Below are 18683 nucleotides of genomic sequence, written 5' to 3' on the forward strand. Positions count from 1 at the left end.
TATATTTATGTCAGATTAGAATGGCTGTGTTTTTGAATTTGAAGTGTATAGGTAATACGAATTTAATTGTCAATTTGTTGCACAATCAATGAGTTCTTCTGCTGTGATTTACCTTAAGTATATCTGAAATACCAAATGGGAATGACTTAGATATATTTTTACTCTTCTAAATCTAAAATGGTATGGTATACAACTAGACTAGATAAAGCTTTTAGATCCAGTTTTAAGTTTTTGCATTTAGTAGAGAGGTGTCATAAAAATGGTTCTCCAGTTCTCCTTAACTTGGTGCCTATTTGATGACTTCAAATATTTTTGTTGTGTATTTATATTAACAATATAAAATACATATACCTTCATATACTGAACAGAATCTGAAGAAGAATTCAGCAGGTCTTTTTTGGTGACACATGCAGAAGCAGGTATTTCAAATATGGTGTGTGTGTGTACTTAGTCCACTTTTTAATATTGAAGTACTTGGATGATGTCACCGCTTTTGTCACTGACAGTGATCTAACCCTGCAGATGCCAGGATATAAAAATTATCCCTCAGTAAGGCAGAATGAAGGAATTTGTCCTCCTTTGTATACCCATATGTTAGCTTACCTTTATGCAGAATATGTTGGGTTTAATTATGTTGAGAAATACAGTCTCTGCTTCCCACTTCTGTGTAAATCTGTGCACTAACCTAGACAATTTTGACAGGTGCCAGTCAGTGGTCGAGGAGTGGAGGACAAGCCCCCTCATCTCCCAGCTATGAAAACTCTCTACACTCCTTGGTAAGAATTGGTGAAAGCAACATAGTACTTTTTACTTAGGAGTTGAAGGCTTGGTTTTGTATAAATCCTGCATATCATTAAAGGAAACAGTAGGATAGCATTACAAATGAATTCTTTGCTAACAAATGGCCTGTTCAGTTGAACAATATAAGACGTGCAGGGTGTGTCTTTCACCATCTGTTCCTTGGGCATCAGGCTTCTGTGCTGAGGACAGCTGGTGCTAAAGCGCTGTTATGAGATTCTGGTACCTTTTCACAAATCCATAGCTAATTCTTATCTAAAGTTCAGTCTGGAGAAAGATAAAGACTTCATGCCTCCGCATTTACTTGTGCTTCCCCCTCTCTCCCTCAAATGGCTGTCTCCAGGGCTTGTTTGCATTACACTGTTATTAAAGTATTAATACATTTTATTTGTAATTATTATTTGTTGTCAGGAATGTTCATTTATTAATTAAACATTTTACAGAAAAACACACAGGCAGTAATCTACAGCATTGTAAATTTTCTTCTTTTGAGGATTCAGCAGAGGATTTCACTTACTGACTTCCTTCTTACATTTCCGATACAATATTGGGAAGGAAACAGGGAAAATTTGAGGGAAGGTTTTGATTACTTGCTTAATATTTCTAGTTTCCACAGATATAATTTCTCTTTTTTTCTGTCTAACAAGAATAAATTATAAGTTAAATCAGATTTCTTTTCTTCAGTATTTTTGCAATTAAATATAATGGTTATGTACGTCTTAGAATCCTAGCATAACTGCAGTGTTAAATATTAGCTTTTTCTTATCTTAATATAATCAGATCTCTGTTGCATTAACTTGACTAACAATTTATTGCTGACATGCACATCAGCTGTTTCCTCACCTCTTTTTTGGATTAATCTTAACCTGTGCTTTGCTTCCTGTTCTGTCTTGACTTTGCCAGAAAAATCGAGTTGAACAGCAACTTCACGAGCATTTGCAAGATGCAATGTCCTTCTTAAAGGATGTCTGTGAGGTACTATTTCACTTTAGATGGTGCCTTTTTGTGTTTCAATTAACACTTCCTTCGGATTCCCCATTAAAAACTTAAATTAGTGTAGTGTGTGACCCATCTTTTGACTCCAACATCCTGCTATTTCAGTTTCTAGAGCTGCAATGTCAGAATTGGTTTTGCTTTGGTTTTTTTTTTTTTGGTATCCCTTTTAATAAAAGAAAGTAATTAAAAGAAAGTAATTTTAAGACAGACTTTGACAGTAACACAACTCGCTTTTATCTCTGAAATACCTAATCTGTTTAAAGGTCCATTTAAAAAAAATGGTAACTTGAAGTTTCGTCCAGTTTTTTTTGTAATGCAGATTCTCAAAAAACCACTGCCTCTCTTAATTGTTTCCAGCATGGTGAGGCTGATTTTACGATCATTCTTTCTTGTCCTGCATTAGCTTATTTTGTAGCAATTCCTTTTTTTCTTTTCATGCAATATAATAGCAGCTGAGTAACATTAACCTAATAATAAGCTTCACTTTCAAAGCTGCCACCTATTTGTGGAATGAATGCTATCTTGAACAAAATCTCCAGATAATATTTTCTTTTTCCTGTTTGTTTGTAGTGCTGGTAGGTGCTCTCAAAATCTTTTGATACTATTTTGATACCACATTTCATCTTCTATGTTTAATACCTCCGAGCTAGACTCTGTTGTGGTGGGAGAGCCTGGGGATTTATCCAGTAATGGCTGTTGCTGTCCCTCTTGCAGCAGTCCCGGATGGAGGATCGCTTGGACAGACTGGATGATGCCATCCACGTGCTGCGGAACCACGCCGTGGGGCCTTCCACGAGCCTCTCAGCTGCCCATGGAGACATCCACAGTTTGTTGGGACCATCCCACAATGGGCCAATTGGAAGCCTGAACTCAAACTATGGAGCATCCAGCCTTGTAACAGCCAGCAGACAAGCATCCATGGTAATGATGTTATGAAATATGTGTATGTTTATGCAAAGCAACTCCAGCTAATGCATTGAAACTATTGTAGAGCCTGCTGAGGCAGAGCTGGGCTGGAAGACTAATATTTATCAGGAAGAAACCACTTGAGATTCTTGTGGAGGGAAAGATGGCAGACAGCTTGCACCTGCTATGGGTTTCCAATTAGAGTGTTGGAGTGGGGGTGGGCAGAAATGAGGGGGAGGAAAAAGATGGGAAAACTTAGACTTTGGCCTGGTCAGTGGCCCATAAAATCCTGCTGTGACCATATGCAGAAAGCTGAAACTTTCTGCTGAGAGCGTTTCAGCTTATACATGCATTTTTTCCAGATGTGTAATAATTGGCAGAACCATTTTCTCCTTGAAATGGTGAATAGGGAGATTGAATGGGAAAAGCAGTCGAGAAGGACTGAATTTCAAGTGTTCTGGTCTGGAAAAGCTGTTTATTGTAAATTGGAACTAGTCTTCAATAGCAGATGCTGGCAGAGGACTGGGAGGAAGCTGTTGGAATGTGGAACCATAGTGTGCGCAGGCTCAAAATTTAAACTTTTTTTCTAAACGAAAAGGAGTTTGAACACAGCTGTAGTGTAAGTAACAATGAAAAGGAAACTACTTTCAGATTAATCCCCAAGAAGGGTGAAATAATTCAATCCATCTCTTTTTGTTTCTTTAAAAATGTGAACTGTTCCGAAAAAATGTAGTTGAGCTTTTTATAGATCAGAAATATGCTAAAAGCATTACACAGTAAACAGATCTATTTGTAGCATTGCTCACTTCCCTTTTTCTTCCTTTTCATTCCACCCTTCTCAAAAATGCTTAAAGGAAAAAGAGCTTTTAAAAACATGCTTGTTTTAGTGGTGCCATGTGTTTGCATGTTTACAGCGTAATTTTAAAGACCAGTTACATGCTGTGAAATTTTCTGTTATAAAACAGATTCACAGCTGGGTACTGTGTGATCAAGGCAAAATTTCACCTATCATCAAAATAATTAGGTACCCCAATTGCTGAAGGGTTTGTATTCTATAAAACAGAATTAGTTCCAGGCTCTCCCATTCGCACGTCACACATCCATTTATATTAATTTCAGGACCACTGCAGTAAACATCAAAAAGAACTGCTTGCTTTCTATAAGCTGCGTGGGTTTGGGGGCTTTGGGGAGGGGGTACTTTCCAATTGCACATCCAACTTCAGCTTTCTATACAAGTTCACAGTTACTTTTAGTAATGAAAGAAGTGATGCATAACTGCTTTTGAATTTTTTCATAGTACCTACAGAGATTTAATATTTAAAGAATGTTGTTAAAGTTCTACCGTGTTCTAGGGTAGACTGAAATTTAGTCCTACAAAAGAAAACTTTTTTCCCCTCTGCTCTTGATGTGGTGTAAAGTGAGTGACTGAAACTGCAGTGACAATTTTTTTCTGTGACTTGAGGAACCTTCTGATACTGCTAAGCCAGGCATAGTCAAATAAATCCAGATAGTGCCAAAATGTACCTAAAAGTACCAATTTCTCTTTTAAATCAGTTACAATAAATATTTTATCAACTCAATTTTTATTAAAATAGGAGACAGTGGAAAATGACTCTCCAAAACGGACAGAAGTTCCTTGATCTTCTCTAATTTAATGTAGTTGTGTAACTTAAATGTAATACAGACCTAATTTATCATCTAATTATTTGACTGACAGAAGCTTGTCTGTTAGAAATAAATTTAAATTAAGAAAACAAAAAAAAAAATTTGCCTGTACATTTCATCCTCACTTGGTGGAACAAGCTTGCAGATCAGTTTGGCTTGTAAAGTGAGTCAGCTAAAGAATGTCTTGGATTAACCTTAATTTTGTTACATCAGAATAATTGGCTCCAACAGAAGGCATCCAGTTGTGGTCTTGCCCAGTCCCCAGAGAGCGCCCTTTGACATCACTGGCAATTGCAGGAGCTCAGCCTGGCTGAGGATGGAGTCCTGAAATAGGTGCAGGGCAGGGGCTGCCACATCTGGCTGTGCTGCAGGCTGAGGGCTTTATTGGTGATGACTGCATTGCAGTAATGCCCCCCAGGTACCAGGGGTAATTCTTCTTCAATAACCAGTTCAGTTCATTTCAAACTCTTATTTACTGTAGTGTTCTTTTTAAATAGTAAGTAGGAGAGCAGAGCATTTGACACACAACCTGAACTGTAAGATCCAGCCTTCATTCCAGATTTAAATACTGCTTTACTTGAGATGACATCCAGTAAATTTTAAGAAAATAATGAGTATTGGGCTAACATAGTGAGAAATGTCAACATTGATAACGGTGATTACCTATTTTTGAAGTTTTGTTTGACATAGGGTCAAGAAATGTTCGTTGGAATTCAGCACTAAATGAAACTTCCTTGTTGAAGGAGGGTGGGATCTTTGCACAAAACCTTTTTGCTCTTTAAAAAAAAAGTAGAAAAAAAATAAATTTAATTTCCCTTGAAGATGATGATCTTGGCAGAAGGAGCTAGGAAATGAGTAATTTAACTCCTTTTTATGTAATTAGTGTAACCAGGCATGGTTTTATTTTAACATTTGCTTAATTTTTGAGCCAGATTTATTTTACAACTCTAGTTGACTTCATTTCCTGCTTGCTCTGAATGGCCTTGTTTTCTTTTTAGCTGGGCTGGCCATTAGACTTATTCAAATAGATTTTTAATATCTCAAACTCATCAAATATTTGCTAACTGGCCTTTGAAGTTGATTTGTATTTTATTTCATGTATTATTGAAAAGTTAAGAAGTAATACTTTTTGTTCTTATTCAAGCTGCTTTTTATTTGTCATTGTAATACAATGGAAAAAGAACAGCCTGAACTGATTAAAAATAAATAAATAAAAGGCCTGGAAACTCAGTTAAGGATGAAACTTAATCTCTAAGTCAGAGGGTTTTTTCAGGTATAACAGGAATCTAAGAAAATTGGTGATCTCCCTCTTTGTGCCCAGTGCCTGCTCCAGCAGAAGCGTGAAAGGCCAGTTAAGCAGCTTTGCCAACACCAACCTCTGCTCTTGCTCAGGCCCTTCCAGAGTTGCTGTTTCCCTGTGGAGATTGTGCTGCCACTGAACAGCTCTGTGCTGTCTGAAGTGTAAAATTCTTGATTACAAAGCCCTTTTCTTTGCCTTAATTATGCACACCTTGGCTAAAATGGTTCTAATGACCATAGCCAAATTGACCAGCTAGTAGGGCTTGAAAAGTTCAAAGACTCAGACCAAGAGTGGTATTTTTGTTTTCCAGTTCTCAAAAGCTTTCCGTGCTAAGTGCTCAGAATGAATAATCAGACTAAAGTGTGAGATGCAGAACCAATATTAACAGGACAGAGATGTCCTTTCCCCACGTGTCACTCTCGGTTCTCCTACATGCAGTTGTGTGTCATCACTGCCCATGATTTGTCTAGTTTTTATTTAGTTGCCTAAAATACTTAACTGGTTTTCTGGTTTCAGATCCCAAATGTTACCACTTAAATCAACCGAAATATGTTCTGCCCTCAGGTTTGGAGTTTTTTAAGTTTGCAAGTGTCAGTGGGGCTGCAGATTGTCCTGTGTGCAAGTCTTGAAATGCATAGAAATGAATACAGTTGACCTGGTAAATTACAACAATGTACAGTGTTGTGACAGTACTATTGTTTTACTCAACCTGGGGTTACTGAGGGGTAAGTTTTTTGTGATGGCACTGGATACCAGACCTCTGTTGGGTTGGCATTGTGTGGAGGAAGCAGGCAAAGGGCAGTGATGGGAATGCGTTGGTACCGAGCGGGTGCTGCACAAGAGATCCCTGATCACTGCTCACAGCCCATCCCGAGTGCTGTTTGCCCTGATCACTGCTCACAGCCCATCCCGAGTGCTGTTTGCCCTGGTCACTGCTCACAGCAGATCCCGAGTGCTGTTTGCTCAGGCTCAGCAGATCCCTAGCACGGTGTTTGTCCTGGTTACTGCTCACAGCCCATCCCAAGCTCGGTGCCCGCGCCGGTCGCTCCTCACCGCTGTGTTCTCCCGCACTCTGTACGTGTGCTCTGCTTGCCTGCGGTGTGGCACAGCCCGGCCTTCCGTTTGTCTCCCATTTTGTGTGCCTGGGAAGCTTGGAGCTTTGCTAGGGAGGAGAGGGAGGAGGCGGTGGAAACAAGGCTGGATTAGCGGCGGAGAGAATGAATTCGCTCCGAGTTGGTTTGCTCTGGGGATGAGCTGCCGCGGGTCCCGCGGGCCGGTGCCCGCACAGCCCGCGCTGCCGGCCGGGCCGGGGCAGCTGTATGGAAATGGGGAGCGCTCGGGAGCCGCCGCAGCGCCGCGATCCCCGCACCGGGGCACCGCGGGACCGCCGGCAGCTCCTGCCCCCGGAGCCGGCCCTTGGCGCTAGGAAAGCGCCTGACTGGGAATCGCTTACAAATAATAGCGATAAAACACGTCGAGAGCTTGTTTGTTCTGAGCGCCGCGGAGCTGATGGCCCCGGACGCCTTTCAGAAGACTTAAAGGAAGCCCGAGTTGTGCTCCATTGAAATGCAGATGGGAGAGCCCCTTCTCTATGCCGTGCGAGTCCAAGGAAAGGAAAGCAAACCAAATTTTCCAGCTCGGCGTTTAAGATACTTGAATCTTGGGTAGCTTGAAGTAGCCACCGATCAGTTGTAACTGTAGCAAACAGAGCTTCTGGCCTCCGCCTGGGATGCGGTGACTTTCAGCAAGTCATGTTGTTTGGGGTTTTTTGTTTGCCAGATTGGATTTTCTGGTATATCATAGATCACAGATAAAAATCACTGTTATGGTCAGTTTGGTAACATTTTAGCTCTTAAAATTTCTGTGTAAATCCTGTTAATCTAAATTGTATGCTTTTAACTTGTACATCTTGGTTTCAAAGCTTTGGAACATGGTCTTGAATTCAGGTTTTATTTCTCATCTAGTCTCTGCCTTTATCAGAACTGATTTGCTAATCTCTTGCCTTTAGATTAGCTCTAGATTTGAAAGTTGCCAGGGTTCTGACAGCTGCTGTGTTTGTACACAGCTTTAAGAAATTTCTGCCTTTTTTAAGAAGTAGATTTTGGAACAAACCTGGCCCTGAAACAATTAATAGTCTGTAGCTTGAATAAAAGCACCCTCAAGTGTTAGGACTAAGCATGACCAGAAGAAGAAAATAAAACACACAACCTGCAAGGTAGAATTAGGAAAATACTCAGTTTTGAAAAATTCAGTGTGAGAATGAGCTTCATTTCATGTTCCAGTTGTAAAGAGTGTTGTCTCTGAGGCTGAAAGACCCAGGGCAGCTCCTTCCTCCCAGCGAGTTCATGACTCCTGCAGGAGCTTGCAGGGCTGACTGTACCGGAGTAGAACTTCGCCCAAACAAAGCCTATTACACGCAGAGGAAGATAAAATATACTTGAAATAGCAACAGATATTGCACAGTATACAAGAGGAGATTTTCTGCAGAACAATGGATACAAATAGCAGCCCGGAATGACCTGATATTAGTTGTGGGTTGTTGGGGAGGGGGGGTTCCCCCTTTCTTTTTTTGTTCCTATGCATTAGCTTACAGGAACAAGTGTATATTAAACAAAGGATAAACTTGCATAAGGGTATTTATCTCTCTCTGGGTAAAACCCATACTAAGACATGAAAGGTAAAAGCTGCATTAATTACTCAAGAGGGATTCAAAGCTCAGCAGTTTACTAGGATTGAAGGATTTATTGAAAAACAGTGGTTCTCATGTGTAACTCCAGGCAATAAACCTATTTAATTAAAGGCTTAATCTTCTAGTTGACATGTTTGCTACTGTTCCAATAAAAAGCTTCATCTGTAGCCAGTTTTTGTAACTATACAAATAATAGTAGAATCCCTCGTCTTTGTTCATTTTTAACTGTTTAATTGTATTATGTTGGTTGTATTATAGATGTTTAAGAACTTTTGTGCCTTTAGAAATCAAAAGCTTTAAATGGAAATTATTTAAATACAGGCAGTGTATCCTTACCCCTTTTTTCTCTACCAAATATTTTTTAATAGAAGTTGATGACAGTATTCTGTATTGAGCAGCAGTTTTTTAACAAGTTGCCTCTTCAGGTTAGGTATGCACACTCAAAGCTGTCTCACATAAGTATCATTAATTCAAGTTTATGCAAAATTAGGATTTTTCAAGACTCTTCATCTCAATGCTTGCTGCTCAGAAATTAATTCATGATATATTATGAAGGAATAGATGAAAAAATAGGTGGTAAGAATAGTTAGATACCTGGATTATTTTATTCCAAACAGGATTGGTCACTGCTTGAGACACAGCCCAGTCCAGGAAGTCTAATCAAGTGTTTCAGTATAACAACATCTACCAACTAAATCTTTCCTTTATTCAGCAAGAATCTAAAGTTGGGTCTCTAATCCAGCAAATACTTCCGGTGTTTCAAATACTTCCAGTGTTTTAAACTTCTGTTTTTGGACTATTTCTTTGAATCACATCTTTAATATGAAATCTTTGCTTTGCCTTGCTTTAGGTTGGGACTCACCGGGAAGAAGGTGTCAGCCTCAACAGCAACCATTCAGTTCTTCCCAGTACAGTTTCTGCTCAGAGCACAGAACTAAATCATAAAACACAAGACAGCTACAGAGGTAACTTTCCAGGCTTAAATGCTGTACAGAGTCTGCAGTGGTTCAGAGCCAGTGAGGCTGTAGATCTTGGTAAAATGTCATCAGTGCAAGGGATAGGGGCATAGATAATGTTGAAAAATGAAAATTAATAACAGGTCTGATATACCACCACTGTTAGGGACTCCTGCAACAATTTTGAGGGCATTCCTCAACTATCCCTATATAATTTCAAGAGAAGGCTACATTACAGCCACGTTCCTGCAGCCTCAGGGGCCGTGATGCCCTTGCAGAGCTGCAGCCATTTCCCAGTTTGCCAGGAGAGCTGTGGAGTGGGCTGAGAGCAGAGTTCAGCACAGCCAAGGGAAGGAGGTCATTCCACACCCGTGTTTACAGTTCCTTCCATTTTTAGCTGAAGAAGTAAACTGCAGAAAACAGAAGTCAGCTCCTTTTATTGGCATGCTAGCACCATTTAGGGGGTGTTGCACATTCAGCCTAAACCCAAGCCTCGATGTCAGTGCAGCTTTGCCCTTCAGTTTGCAGCCCAGATATCAGGTGCAGATTTCCTTACTTCACTCAATGTCCTTTTGTCTCAAACAGTGTTTTCCTTAGACTAAGCTGTTACCAATCAAGCTGCTCTGTGAGCTGTGATTGCTTTATAACCCATGACACATGTCCAAGTGCAGCAGTGTTAGCAGGATTTCTTGTTTCTGTTAGTTCTTCCTGTTGTCTCGGCCCTGGCCCCTCAGTGCCATTCTCTGCTGAGGTCCTGGGCACAGTTTCAGTGCTGTGACTCTCTCTCTGCTCTCTGCTTGCTTGCAGCACTGTCGGGTGGCTTACAGAGCCAGTCTGTGGCTATAGGTCCAACAGAAATCAAGTCTGAACATAAGGAGAAGGATGAAAACATCCATGAACCTCCCTCATCAGATGACATGAAATCAGATGATGAATCCTCCCAGAAGGATATCAAGGTCTCCTCCAGAGGCAGAACAAGGTGTGTTGCTGACGTAACGTGGGGAATCTGTGCTTTGATAATGCTCAGTAGCACGTTGTCCTTACATTTGATAAATTTATTGCAAGGCTTTTGTGTTACTGCACTGCATACACCAATGGGCAGCTGAAAGGGAGAAAAAGTGTATAGTATCTGTATATATTTAAATACAAGGTAGAGGATGTGCTGGGAAAATCATCTCTCAAGTGTGCATTCCCGTACGCTAGTGCCATGCCTAATGTCTGCCTGTACATGTAAGCAGCAAAAGATTGAGGGCTCTGCCCAGCACGGAGGATGGGACAATGTCAGAAATTCCCGATACTTTGTACCTGGGCCAGGGCTGCCCTTCCAGATGTGAGTCTGTGGCGGTGGAGAGCTCCAGCTCCTGACCTGGAGCCTGAGGTGAAACACTGTGGCTAAATATCCTCTTGAAACACTTTGTCCTCTCCCAAGCCACAGACGCAAAACTGGAGCTGATACTGGGGAAATGCTTCAGGATCTGCCTGACAGGCCTGATACAAGCATTGAAATTTGAGGTAACAGTAAACAATCAGAATTTTGCTACCACAGGCAGCATAATCTGTATTAAGACATGTTCAATAGCATTTAGTGTGTTAGTTTTAGTAGAACAGAGGTTTTGCACAGTTTTAGACTAAATTGGATGAACCTGTATTAAAAAAGGTTTGCAACTTGATATCATTTGAGGCAGTTCAGGAATTCTAAATATAACTGTTTAGCTCTACAGAGTAGTAGAAGAAAAAATAGTTCTAGAATTTGCCAGTGTGGTCTTTACCTAAAGTAAAACTCCTAAATCAGCGCATGAAATGAAAATTCCTTGAGTGTGTTTTTATATAAGCTGATGCATTGGAAAATAGCAAAAACTTCATTGGAAATTATTTCATTCATTATCTATTTGGAGTCAGCACCAGGATGAAGCACCAGTGTTATTTCAATAGCCCGTTACGTTTCCTTTGTTGCAGCAGTACTAACGAGGATGAGGATTTGAACCCCGAGCAGAAGATCGAGCGGGAGAAGGAGCGGAGGATGGCCAACAACGCCCGGGAGCGTCTGCGCGTGCGCGACATCAACGAGGCCTTCAAGGAGCTGGGCCGCATGTGCCAGCTGCACCTGAAGAGTGAGAAGCCGCAGACCAAGCTGCTGATCCTGCACCAGGCCGTGGCTGTGATCCTCAGCCTGGAGCAGCAAGTCAGAGGTCAGTGCCTGTGGGCTGGGCCAGCCCTGTGGCAGCGGTGTGGGGCTCCTGAAACCTGCTCAGCCAAATGCATGAGCTGCTGAAAGGGGGTTTGCTGTTCTGTAATGATGCTGAAGTTCTTTAGAAAAAGCAAAGAGGGAACAGAGTGAGTATAAGGTTTATAATTTGACCTTTCATTTTCCTGTTCAAGTAGTCTTCACTTAAGTTTTCAAGGTAAATTCTTTTATTCAAATAGTGATGCATCTTGCTTTAAATTGTAACAAGCACTTGTTTTGTAGTAGCAACAATAAGAGATCTGTTTTAGGCTGAACTCTGCATAATTGAAATATTAAAATGCAGTGTGTTTATTTGTGTTTTCATAAGATTTTGCATTAAACATGTACTGGTGAGGGAAGGAAGCTTGTACTCTAATTGAATCAGAGCTGGGTTTGCATGAATCTTCTTTCTCTGGTTCCTTCAAATTTTTCCAAGGCAGAAACAATAGACTTGCTGTAGGTGCAGAAGGAAAGCTACTTTTTGCCATTCGTTCTCGTAAGGAGAGGTGGTTCTAGGGATTACGTTTGGTTCTTCAACTCTTCTGTTCTCGTGAGTTGGTGAAGCCACAGTTGACTTTAAATCTCCATGTTTATTTTTGCCAAAGACATGTTGAAGTTCTGGGGCACCTTGCTCTAACTTTTGGTCAGCCCTGAGTCAGACTGGATGGTGGCTGGGAGTCCCTTCCAACAGAAATAGTCTCGTTCTGTGGAGGTGGCACTTCCCAATGAGTCTGCTCGTGTTTTGCTGTTTGGGACTCATTAGCAGCCATCTTCCTTGGTGTCTCACTGATGGAAGTGTGTCAAGTGAAAAGTCTGAGATGTGGAATGTCAGTGGTTGTATTGTTCAGTGCACTACATCTTTGTATAACTGATGCCACCAAGTGATAGCATGTTCTCATTTTGCAAACCTCATTTTTACTTCCTTTTTGTCATTTGTTGCTTGCATTTTGCACAGAAGATCCAAGCAAAACTTAGAAGTTTATTGAAAGAGGCTAAATAACTAACTTAACACAAACTTAGGTACTTCATGCCGTAAGGATGAGATGCTGTGTTTTCAGGCACTTTTACTGATCCAGTTGTCAGTAAAGGAGCACACTGTCTCCAGCCAGAGCTCTTTCAAGGCATGGAGCAACTGCAGATGAGACAGCAGCTGGGGCCGTTGTAAAACCCAGTTTAGCATCTCTGAGAGTTAGAACTCAGGCACTGTTTTGGTCTGAAAATGGTTGCCCTGGTCTAGAAGATAAGGCTGAGCATTATGAAGTCACATTAATCAGGCATGGGTTTTGGTGTTTAAAAAAGCATCTCCCTGCTCTCACACATTCTGGAGTTCACAGGAAGCTCCATGTTAACAAAATCATTCTGCCTCGGTCAGAGGACTTCCAGCCCTGGTGTCAGTGGTAGAAAACTTTAGTGCTACAGCTCAGCTGGCCCCACTGTGCAGGCAGTGTAAATGAGAACTTCCCTTCCTCCGTTCCCCGAGCTCCCGGAGAGAGGCCCTGGCTCTGTTTGTCTTCCCGTCCCCCTCTGCACCTGTTCCTGTGGGTGACTGACCAGAGCTTTGTGTGACACCCACAGGAGCTTGCACAGTGCTTTGTGTAATTGCATAAACAATTTCCTCTCTCTGCTGGTAAAGAAGCTTCTCATTTTGTGATTGGTGCTATTCAAAATGAACCATTTCAGATTTAAGCTTTCAGTGGAGGCCAGGGGTTTTTATCTCCATTTCCTAAATCACTGTAAATTAACTTCCTTTCAAAGTTTCCACGTAATTAAATCTTTAAAACTTCAAGGCAAGCCACATTTAGACAAAGAAAACTGTGATTAAGGAAAGTTAGCAGTTTGGGTTTTTTTTCCGGTAGACTCTTTAGGGAGTGCTCATCCTTAAGGAAATGCAGTAGGAGGCTGCTGATAATGACTTTGGTGACAGCAGAACTATCAAGTCCATCCAAAATAGTCTCTGTCAGATGAGCTAAAATGCACAGGGGTCACTAAACTGCAGTTACTAGAGGGGTGCCTGTGCAGTGCAAGAAAAGGGCTTGTGCTGTCTGTTCAGTTTTGGCAGACTTCTTGCAGTTATAATTGTATCTGCCATCTCCAACTGCAAAACAGAATGTACTGACAGCTAGAAAATACCTTAAAATGTTGATTAAATTCCACGGTGGAATATATTACATGTTTTTTCTGTGTCTTTTGGACCCCTGTGATTGACATCTTCTGTATTTGATTCATGAAAAGCCATTTTGAAGAACAGAAACAGTTGACTTTTAGAAACTGTCATTATTTGGAAGTAAGATCCAAATCTACATCTATTGAAGCTAAGTGGGAAAGTGGAAACACACTGATGAAAATACCTTGATAGCTGGCCCACAGCTGGTTATTATAAAGCATTGGCTTTAATGTGAGAGGAAATAGGGTTTGGAAAAAAAATAATGCTCCTGCCTTATGTGACTGTCATCACAGTCTTTTGATTGAACCAAGATGGGCACAAGGTGATTGAGGCTGATGAGAAGTGTCCATTCAGGGTGTGCTGCCTCCCCTGCCCTAACAGCTGGCTCATACTGGGGAGGAAGAGGCAGCAACATTACTAAAACTGGTGTGATGTCAGCAAGGTTGGTAAGAATTCAGCCTACCAACAAAATGGATGCATTCCATTTTATTATATTGCAAACTGCAGACAATTTTCATTTAGCACTTAAGTGTCTTATGCTGATAAAGGAGATGCTTTTTAAAAGTTTCTGAAGGCGTATGTAGGCTGCTGAAAAGGTTTGGGCTTGGCTTTTTGTCTCTTTGGGTTTTTCAAATACCAGTTTAGGAGCTGTCTGGCAGTGAGTAGTAGTGATTGTCTGCAGCTTTGGACACCTGTGGGTGAGCAGGGGGTGTCAGCAGCTGAAGGGGGAAGCTGCAGAGCTATTTTTGCTCCAGGTTTCTTGTATCGATACTGCCCATGGTGTCAGTGGATGGGAGATTAAGAACTCTGATTCTTCTGTTACAGAACGAAACCTAAACCCTAAAGCAGCCTGCCTTAAGAGAAGGGAAGAAGAAAAAGTTTCTGCCGTATCGGCAGAGCCACCAACAGCACACCCAGGAAGCCACCCTGGCCTGAGTGAAACTACCAACCCTATGGGTCATATGTGAACACCAGCCAGGTACGTGGGGACACCTCTGCTGCTTTGTGGGGGACACCTGGAGATGGGGGTTCACTTCCTGAGCTGCCAGCAGCACCGAACTCGTCTGTGCTTTCACATCTCTCAGCAGAAGCAGAAGGCTGCAGATTTGTTTGGGTTTATAATAAAACCCCAAGAAATTGTCGTCAGTCTCTATTTTCTTGCCTTGTTGCCAATGGCTACATCTCTTGGCTCAGGTGGCCTTCTTGGCATGACATCAGAGGAACAGTGAACAGCTTGCTAGATAAGCAAAGCTTATTAGAGATGAATTATACATCTTTAAATGGTCTGAATATCAGATTAGTTGATTTAAAAATCCGCATATTGTTTCCCAGTGCTGATACAGTCTCAGGGACTCCTCATCCCAGAGAGATTGGCTCTCTGGCTTAAGGCCAGTCATTCTGACTCCTCTCATTTGCCCAACAGAGACTGGCAACTGTCTCAAGTCACAATCTGTATTGGTAAAGATAGTTAAAATTTGAAAGTAGTGTTTGCAGCTTTGCAGGGTAGCCCAGTATGTAATATCTCATTGAAACACACTCATGGGGAGGCCCCACAGGAATATCAGTCTTTGGGGTTTATTCTTGGTGTTGGTTGGTTTTCTAAATAGTTGGGAAACCTTGATTTTAAAAGGGAAAAAAAAGAGTATTTCAGTAGACCTGTTGCCACTTCCAAAAAAAAAAAAACAAACTGGTTTCAGTGTCCTTGTTTTAATCCAGAACTTTACTGAATTTTATGGTTTGGGAGGTTTCTTGTTGTGTATATTCTAATTCTTAATGCTTTGAATTTCTCTAATTTGTTCTATTTCATACAAGAGTAATTGGCTATTTTGGAATTGTCAGATAATTTTTAATTTACAGCCAACCTAATCTGTTCTTTCAATATAAATATAAAGAACCACTTTCAAAAGTTTGGTGTCTTTGCTTTTTTAATAGCAGTAACTTTGTGGGTTGACTGAAGTGCAACATTGACAGAAAGGGCTGTACAGGAACGTGGCAATTTACCTTCAGGAGGAAGTGAACTTGGCACTGCTTGATTTGGAGAGCAAAGTCAGACACAAACTGAAGGTCTGAGATGTGCAGATTATTCTTTCTCCCTTATGCAGAGAGGCCCAGCAGAAGGTTCTTTAATCTCTTCAATATATCACATTCAAGGTGGATATCTCTGGAACGGGGGATTTCAGGGGCTCTCAGTGTGATCTTCTTTTGCACCTAAATGACTGAAAATGCCACCCAATCCAGTTCAAATTAGGTCTCTATTGTTGATACTAAGCTTTTTAATTATTCTTTTCCTAATAACCTCTTTCTTCTCCTAAACTTCTTTCTAGAATTCCAGAATTATTGGTAGGATACACAGAAGGTGACCTTTCTTCACAAGGACACAGACAACTAACATTATATGAAGACACAAACCTGACAGGAGAAAACACTTGAAGCAAGAAACCCAAATGCAATCTTATGATCAAAGCTACTGGTCAACACCTGCATCAGGAGTGAAGATACAAGATCTTCAGACAGAATTTCAGCCCATGAGATACTCTGAACATATCATTCTGTTGCAAGCAGTGTGTCGCTTCTGCACAATCAGAGACTGTTGTGATCTCTCCACTCATTGTGGAAGTTGCCTTGTGCCTAAACTGAATTGACAAATGCATTGTAACTACAAATTTTATTTATTGTTATGGAACTGTAAAGGTCTACATATAAAGGGAAAAGTTAACATGTTAAAAGCTGATAAAATTTCAGCTGAATGCCAGCATTTACTAAAGCTGTTCACATTCAGAGAACAAAGCAGTGACAACCGTCGACCCGTAGCATTCCCAGCATACCTATTAGTGTCTTAAAAAAGGAAGGGAAAAGTCTTTTGTTGTCCTTTCCTCTCCTTTTGCCATATGACTAGTGTTTTCCATGCAATAGGAAACTATTCCTTGGTATAGCTTTTTTTATGTTATTTTTGATCTCTGGTAATCTGAACAGTTATGGTCACAGTTCCCCTTCCATACTGAGCTCTGTGCCTCAAGCCACGCAGAGGCCTCGTGAAGGCTGCAGGCTGGAGCAATACTGTGACCATAACATTTCTTGGATTTAAAAAGTGATTTTTATTTTCCCTCAGACTTTCCTCAAACGTTTTTTTTTTCTAATTATAAACAAAACCTTTTTAGGCTTCTAGGCTTCATAGTAAAGCTTGTAACGTGAAGTGTAAATTGGGTGGGGAGAATCTACTTTGTTAGAGTTGCTTTGTTTTCCGAGCAGTAAGTACTACATATAGTACATGTAAAGTGTTAGCTGTATGTAAGCACAAAATGCATTAAAATACAAAGGAGATTTTTTTCAGGCTGTAACTTTGGTGAATAGTAAAATCCTGAATTCACCGTGGCAGGTAGTGTGATGATATAACCACCAGCCAGGTGGGCTTATTACATAATGGAATCTTAAGAGCAATGGTCACCAGTTTTTCCTTCCTGTACACGTTAACTATCATGTCATGTTGTATGGCTTGTCAGTGGAGAAAAATAGTGTGAATCAAATGCAAATACCCCTGTCCCAAGCCATATTAGCATTAAACCTTTAAATGTTTCTCCACCAGAATAGTGTCCATAAGTATTCCTCTGTCACAGATGTGTTGAAATGGTTAAAATCCCTTTGAACTTCCATGGAAACTGTCTTCCACTGCAATGACCATGGGAGGAAATTTCCTAAGCCAAGGTTGTCTGAGCTATTGTTTATATAGTGCATCTTTCATCACTGGCAATTGGTTCACACACAAAACAGGAACAAAACTATAATTTTTATGAAGTCGTTTAATTTGAAAGAACAAAAGATGGATTGATAAAATAAACTAATGAATTTAAGCTCATGTTCTGGATGGTTCCTAACAAAACAGTTTGTGGAATTAGTGGACTCATTTCTATTACTTTAATTTGCATATATCGTCAGATAACACCTGATTATATCTGTGGCCTTGTTCTTCATTTCAGTGTTTATCAGCTAAACGGAATTTGTTGCTTATGACGTGTGAAAGTGATCACGTGCCACTGCCTGGCCTTTTTCCTTCTAAGCTTGTTGTCTTTTTGGCTATATTAGACTTTGCAGTATGCCCAGAAGCTTTCCTTCATAAAATAGAAAGAAAAAAACATTTGGCTTATTTTTCACTGTAGCTAGTCTTTTATACAATAATCTTGTAAGAAAATTTCTTGAATTCTAAATATTACTCTTTCTAGATTTTTGAAATCAAAAAAAGTTTTCAGTAAAAAGTTTCTTACTTTATTTTACTATATTAGGTAGTAAAAATGTAGGGTTATTTACCATAACCTGTTCATTAATATCAGAAATTTACAATAGCATTGTAAGACCATAGTAGGGTTCTAGCATACCGTGTAGTACCTATGGAGTATTGTAAGAGCTAATTGTCCGAGATGAATTGCTTCTCATCTTGTTCTCCAGTTTCCATTGTTGGTTTATTGCAGATTTGTACCCTGTGTCAAATTTCAAGGTATTGCTGATAAACCTTTCAACCAGCAGCAAGAAGTTCAAAAAATTTCTGTCAATGTAACAGAAAACACTATGTATATAACATTTATGTAGCAATAAATGTGCCATCTTTTTTTAACATGGTAAATCAGTGAGTTTTTAAAATTTCTCTCTCCTCATAGGCAATGTGGTGCTTGAAAAACAGTGGCAGAACTCTCTTCTGCCTTTATCAGAGCAAAGCCTGACACATCCCAAGGAGCAGAGCACGTCACAGGCAAAAGGTGCTCCTGTGAAGCCAGGCCAGAAGTGCCCAGTGCCTGAGGAGCAGCAGTGCCTGAGCTGTGGGTGCTGCTGCAGAGCAGGGAGGGGATTGCACAGACAGACAGACAGACAGACACCAAACCAGGAGCAGCTGATCTACAGGAACACACAGCCTCTTGTCCAGCTCACTCCTGTCTCTTCCTGTCCTGAAGAGAGTTTGCCTGGATCTGAGTCCCTTTGTGCAGGGAAGTTCAGTG

General features: G+C 40.7%; 1 protein-coding gene across 14 annotated transcripts in view; it reads left to right on the plus strand.

Annotated features, from left to right (window-relative positions):
• TCF12 (transcription factor 12) overlaps positions 1–18304 on the plus strand; it is a 159488-nt gene extending 141184 nt beyond the window's left edge. For 7 of the 14 annotated variants that reach the window (XM_059481972.1, XM_059481976.1, XM_059481973.1 and 4 more), the window contains 8 exons: positions 703–776; positions 1702–1773; positions 2509–2715; positions 9205–9319; positions 10118–10289; positions 11267–11499; positions 14524–14677; positions 16023–18304. In XM_059481972.1, coding sequence (XP_059337955.1) covers positions 703–776; positions 1702–1773; positions 2509–2715; positions 9205–9319; positions 10118–10289; positions 11267–11499; positions 14524–14666 — 1016 coding nt within the window. In that variant the 3' untranslated portion in view covers positions 14667–14677; positions 16023–18304. The remainder of the gene's footprint in view (positions 1–702; positions 777–1701; positions 1774–2508; positions 2716–9204; positions 9320–10117; positions 10290–11266; positions 11500–14523; positions 14678–16022) is intronic. The other 7 variants (XM_059481978.1, XM_059481983.1, XM_059481977.1 and 4 more) reach the window with 5 other exon arrangements.
• Positions 18305–18683: the final 379 nt, after the last annotated feature.

Source organism: Ammospiza nelsoni, chromosome 14, assembly GCF_027579445.1.
Source record: "Ammospiza nelsoni isolate bAmmNel1 chromosome 14, bAmmNel1.pri, whole genome shotgun sequence".
NCBI lineage: Eukaryota > Metazoa > Chordata > Aves > Passeriformes > Passerellidae > Ammospiza > Ammospiza nelsoni.